General features: G+C 37.6%; 1 protein-coding gene across 1 annotated transcript; it reads right to left on the bottom strand.

Moving 5' to 3' along the window:
• Positions 1-2,730: 2,730 nt before the first annotated feature.
• Positions 2,731-4,898, bottom strand: LOC149135595 (uncharacterized). The gene is made up of 2 exons (XM_089353097.1): positions 4,863-4,898; positions 2,731-3,132 (listed from the first exon to the last, which is right to left on the bottom strand). Exons 1-2 carry the CDS (start codon positions 4,896-4,898, stop codon positions 2,731-2,733), a joined length of 438 nt encoding a protein of 145 aa, XP_089209223.1.
• Positions 4,899-6,623: the final 1,725 nt, after the last annotated feature.

The raw sequence follows: 6,623 nt of genomic DNA on the forward strand, positions 1-6,623 counted from the left end.
TAATAATAATAATCAGTGGCTCTCATGGCTTCTGATCTTAATTGATTGGAAGTGTTATCATGTACATTGTTTTGTTTTGGTATAAAAAGATGGGCTACAGCAAATATTCTGCTGAATACCACAGATTTGCTTGTCAGTTGTTTGACCTTAACCAGCTGAGCATGTTCCTTGGTTGCTGACGATATGTGCATCTCTGATCACGAGTAGAAGTAGCGGGGGAGCATCATAGCCATGTGTTGAGAGGAATTCTTTGGGGTTTGAATAATTCACCTCTGGAAACATGGGTGTTTTGCTCAACATCCTTAAACAAACCTTATTCAGGGACCTTTTGAGCGGGATGGGCTACTCGACCTGAAGAAAATTCTACCTGGGCCCCACCTGCGAGGTCATGCGCTGTTTATCTTGATATGAGATCACCATATTGCACACATATGGTTGTGATGCATGTGCCTGGTGTACCCTTAGACGGGTAGTCATGATGGGTATATTGGGCTTCGTATATTTTACCCCAATGTCACTTTGATGGCATGCACTGCTCTCTCACTCAATAATAATAATAATAATAATAATAATAATAATAATAATAATAATAATAATAATAATTATAATAATAGTGTCGGTTAGGAACGCAGCAGACAAAAAAAAAAGGAAAAACAAAGGAAGAAGTACAAGAAGGACATGAAGAAACATTACACAAAGGACTACACAATCATTTCCATATAACCACAACAGAAATTACTGGAAAACAGGTGGGATTGGCTGAAAAAAAGGAACATTGAAGAAAGAGACTGAGAGCTCTATACTTGCGGCGCAAGACAGCTTTGGCCACGAATTGGAGAGTCAACCTCAGGAATAAGTAAGTGTTTCCGCTGTGCCGTATCTGCAAGAGAGTGGAAGAAACCATTGCCCATATCACGAACGAATGCCCTAGACTTACCCAAAACCACTACAAGTTGTGGTGACATGATAAGATAGCGAAACTGCTACAATGGAAACTGCGAAAAGTGGGGGCTAGAGAGATGCAAGACATGGTATGATCACAAACCGCAGAGAGTGGAGGAGTCGGAGACTTGCAAAATCCTCTAGGATTTCCCAATCCAAACAAATTAGACCGGATCTATTGGTGTCGACAAGATGCACCACACGTGCTACATAGTTGATGTTGCATGCCCCTTTGACCCACGAATAGTCAAGAAGGAAGGCGAAAAAATAGATAAACACAACTCTCTCTTAAGTACGAAATAGTTATTGGGTCCTTGAGGACAATATTCAGAAGGCATCAAGAGGAATATAAAGGAAATCGAAATAGAGTGCCCAGTAGAACTGTTACAAAAGGTTTACCTCCTTGGCACGGCCAAAATAATCAGGAAAGTATTAGGTCATATTCTTTTTATCTAGTAATGATTATGATAATGATGATTATGATAATGATGATGATGATGATGATGATGATGAGGATGATGATGATGATGATGATGATGATGATCACTCACGCTGATTTCGACGTATGAGTGTTTGAGGGAAAGGATTTAAAAAAAAGGATTGAAAAAAAAAAAAAGAAAAGAAGCTACATCTATTGGCGATGGATGCGTGTATGTAATTTGTGTCCAGGTATGGATTTTGCCTAGAACTCACAATTGGGTGAGTGACGGTTTTGATTTTGCCTGGAATTGGAGAAATGCAGGAGGTAACTCTTTTATTGTTCTTTCTCTTCAACTCAAATTGTTTTGATGCATCATGACACATTTTACACTACACAGACCAATCTGGGCAATAACTTTCCCACGATGTCAAAGTATGCTGTAGAGTTTTTAATGATTGCTCCAACTTCTTCTTGTGCCTAAGGATGGGTCTTTGTTAACCGCAGTATTCCTCTGCTTGTTGGTCATACAAAAGAATTTTCGGAATGCGATCATGATTTATTTGAACAACATGACCTGCTCGTCTGCACTAAATTCTCAATAGCGTACTTTTGATACTGGAGATATCAGACTTTTCTAAAATTTTGATATTTGATATCTTATCTTACCATTTTATGTTGCAGATATTGTGCCGACAGCACATGTGAAAGGTTTCAAGTCTTTTTTATGTCTGTAATAGGGAATTCGTGCTTCTGTGCCGTACAAAAGTGCGTTCAAAATACAAGATTTGATACACTTATTTTAGTTTTTGAAATGACACGGGGTTCATCCCACAAACGATGGGAAAGTTTTCTTGAAGCATTTCTAGCTTTAGGTATTCTAACGCTGATTTATTCATCAAGAGTACTCTTAAGGTTTACTGTGCTTCCAAGATATTTAAATGACTCGGCTCATTCGAGTGACTTATTGTTATTCATTAGATTTAAATCTTGAGTATGTTCTGTCCAGGCATTGGTTGGAATAAAGCTTTACTCTTCTTGATGTCGATAGCTATCCCAAATGCATGAGCTGTTGCAGCGAACCCGTCAACTATATCTCGAATTCCCTCAAATGTATGAGAAATCCAAACGCAATCATCAGCAAAAAGAAAATCTCGTAAAATCTCTTCCTTGGTCTTTTTCTTTGATCTGAAGCTTTTCCCATTTAGGTTTAGTAGACCTTCTGTGCGAAACTGAAATTTTACATCTTCATGCTAATCCCTAAAAGCATGGTGGAGCATCATCGAAAAGAATAGGGCAAAAGATCAGGAGCTAGAACACAGCCCTGTTTAGTTTCAGTGGCAACAGAAAATGTCTCTGAACATTGACCGTTAGATGTCATTGTTGCCATCATTCCTTCGTGCAAAGATTTTATCAAGAAGACCAACTTTTGGAAAATATTTCCAGAGCGCCTCACGATTCATTGTATCGAAGGCCTTGGTCAAGTCGATAAAGACCATGTACAAGTCACTATTTTTATCACTTGCTTTTTCTTGAACTTGCCGAAGGACAAAAATCATGTCAGCTATGCCTCTTTCAGCTCGAAATCCAGATTGAGATTCATGCTTATTGATGCGGTTAATAATCACCTTCGCAAGAATTTTTCCAGCTATGCACAATAAACTTATTCTCCTGTGATTGACATATCCACACTTCTTCCCTTTGTTTTTGTGAATGACATATTCACACTTCTTCCTTTTGTATAACAAGTGTGTTATAGATGCATTTTTGAACTGTTGGGGAACAGGTTCAGTTTCTCAGATTAAAAAAAAATCAATTTGCACAGCTTTCTTACAAGTTGTTTACCGCCATGCTTGTACACTTCAATGGGAATACCGTCTTGTCCAGGAGCTTTACAATTGGAAAGTTTTTTTAATAGCAGTATTTATCTCTTCCAAGGAAAGAGCTTCTGCAAATTCCCCAAGGATTTCATTGGCTACTTCAAGATCAGATTCTTGATTTAATACGGCTTTAAAATGTTCAGCCCATTTTTCATAATTTCATCTTTGCTACTTAAGAGTTTTGACCCATCATTAAAAAGAATAGGTTTCGTACACCCTGTTTTGGACCAAATACACCTTTCAGATTATCATATAATGCTCTCAGGTTGTGAGCATTAGCAGCATGTTCCAAGTTTTGGGCTTTTGTGGCTCACCAAGAGTTTTTCATCCATCACACTTTTTTCTGAGTAGTTTTCTTTGACGTGATATATTAAGACCCGACTAGTGGCGAGTTTTTGTTTGAGATCTATGTCTTGTGTCTTTTGTGCAGAGTTTTAAGTGCATAGATTTTGTGCGTAGTTCTTTATAATAATAATAATAATAATAATAATAATAACAATAATGATAATAATAATAATAATAATAATAATGATGTCACAGAAAATGAGAAAGCAACCATACTATGGGATATGCCAATACACACAGATAGAGAAATTAAGGCCAATAGGCCAGATATAGTTGTGAAGGATCATCAAGAAAAAAATGCTTTCTAATCAATGTATCAATACCAACAGATGACAATGTTTCTCTAAAAGAAATGGAGAAACTATCAAAATAAAAAGACCTTGAAATAGAAGTAACTTGAATGTGGAGTCTAAAAACAGAAACAATTGTTATCATAGTTGGCGCGTTAGGTATGATAAAAAAATATTCAGACAAATACATAACAAAATCACCAGGACTAACAAGTATATATATAACATACAGAAAATAGCAATACAAGGCACCGCATACATCCTACGTAAAATACTTTCGATACGGTAACAATAAGAGCATCACAACAAACCACACCACATGCCCGAGGCACACAGAGCTGCGCTTGGGGGTGCAGTGAAAGCACGTTATAAAAATAAGACTACTGAATAATAATATTAATAATATTCCTTTCTACTATAGGCACAAGACCTGAAATTCTGGGGGAGGAGGCCAGTCGATTAGATCGACCCCAGTACGCGACTGGTACTTAATCTATCGACCCCAAAAGGACGAAAGGCAAAGTCGACCTCGGTGGAATTTGAACTCAGAACGTAGCGACGGGCGAAATATGCTAAGTATTTTGTCCAGCGTGCTGACGATTCTGCCAGCTCGCCACCCTAATAATAATAGTTTCAAATTTTGGCACAAGGTCATCAATTTTGAGGCAGGGGTTAAGTCTATTACATCGACCCCAGTACTCAACTGATATTTACTTTATCGACCTCGAAAGGATGAAAAGGCAAAGTTGACCTTGGTGGAATTTGAACTTAGAACATTGAGATGGACGAAATGTTGCCAAGCATTTTACCTGACGTACTACTGATTCTGCTAGATTAACTTAATAGTATTGTTACTAGAAATATTGTTATTATTGTAGTTGCTGCTACTATTACTTTTAACAATAAAATTGACGAGCAGACAAAATAACAATACATTCACAAAGCATTTACTCCGTCTTTATTTTCTCTGTATCCTATTGATCCTACCTCAGTATAATCAATACCAGCCATCTGCTGGGTCATGGTAATCCACTATTCCCATCTCTCTTGCTTCTAAAATCGTACATAAAATTCAAGTTATATAATATAATTTTTATTGTAACAAGGTCTTTATTCGTCGCTACGCTGTCGGTAAAAATATTTGTTAACCATGCACGTACTTTCTTTTAATAGTAGACTGTTATATGGTGAAAGTCTCATTAGTTAATATGGTGACAACTCTTTACCTATCTATCTATTTTTCACACGCACATATAATTCAAATGATATAAATTTTATTGTAATTTCCATTACGTTTGTTGTTGCGTTTGTTATTATCACTATTATCGTTTACATATTAAACGTAATATTTTATAAATAAAATACTGTTTTAATCACATTATACATGAAAAAATTTCCATTACTACTTCAAACCCTTGAAAAAAAAATGATTAAAACGATATTAAGTATATATAATAATACATCGTTGCGTATTTGCCCATGTCTGAGTCTATGCGTAACAGACAGTACATGTATGTGTGCATATGTGTGTATATGTGTCTCTTTATACAGACACAAAAAAATGTCCCCTGTATCACTTGTGTGCGAATCAAAATTCATCTTGTCTTTTTTAATGCTTTTTTTTCAGCGTTCAACGTCGTCACAATTTGTATCGATGTAAAAGGTTTGTGCCACACTAAGTATATGATGAAATATGTATGTATGTATGTATGTATGTATGTATGTATGTATGTATGTATGTATGTATGTATAGATATATCTAAGTGTTTGCTCTTATATAAATTAATATGTATATGTATGTGTAAGTGGCTTCAGGAGGAAGCAACGAAGCAACACCTACCCCACTTTATTGTTTTTGTAAACTTTTCCAAGGTATTTAACTCGATGGACTAAGAAACTCTTTGAAAAGTGCTAGGGACTTATGGATGCCCTGAGAAGCTTGTTAACACCATCAAAAGGACTAGGCTCAGTTGGTGAAGAATTTAGCGAAGCTCTTGCAGTCAACCATAGTTTGAACCAGGTGTGCATGCTTGCCCCTGCACTCCTCTTTCTTTAACTCGCAGCTGTGCTTGACACCATGTGGATCAGTCTGAGTAACGGGATTTTCATCCACACCAGAACAAATGGGAAACACTTTAGCTTGTCCTGTCTTCGTGCCTCAAGTAAAATCAGGGGGATGTGTGTCAGGGAACTGCTCTACGCAGGCGACTCAGCGCTCGTGACCAGCAACACTGAGAACAAGCAACACATTGAGGACCGATTTTCTTGTGCAGCAGACATGCTTGGTCTCAAGATCAACACGTGAAAAACTGAGCTGCTCTACTAGCTTCCACTTAGATGTTCTAATAAATAGAGAGAGCCAGAGTCAGTGACAGTACAGGTAGAGCTGTAAAGTATACCAAGGCCTTTACCTATCTCGGTAGCGCAGTAACTTGCTGTAACTCTTCTGACTTCGAAGTTGGGAGGTGAATACAATCTGTTACAATGACATTTCGCTCTCTCGAGAAGCGTCTTTGGAACTACCATGACATTCCCGCAACACAAAGATAATGATGTACAGTACTGCAATATTGTCTTGCTTCCTCTATGCTAGGAAATACATGGCTCTCTACCACTGGCACATCAAGGCCCTGATACGAGTCCAACGTCGTCATCTGCGTGGCAAGATTGCATTCCTGATGTAGAAGTCCTACGCCATGTTGGTACCGTTAGTGTGTAGGCCCTAATTACCTCATCGCAGCTGCGCTG

This window comes from Octopus bimaculoides, chromosome 5, assembly GCF_046866305.1.
Source record: "Octopus bimaculoides isolate indiv1 chromosome 5, ASM4686630v1, whole genome shotgun sequence".
NCBI classification, from domain to species: Eukaryota; Metazoa; Mollusca; class Cephalopoda; order Octopoda; family Octopodidae; genus Octopus; species Octopus bimaculoides.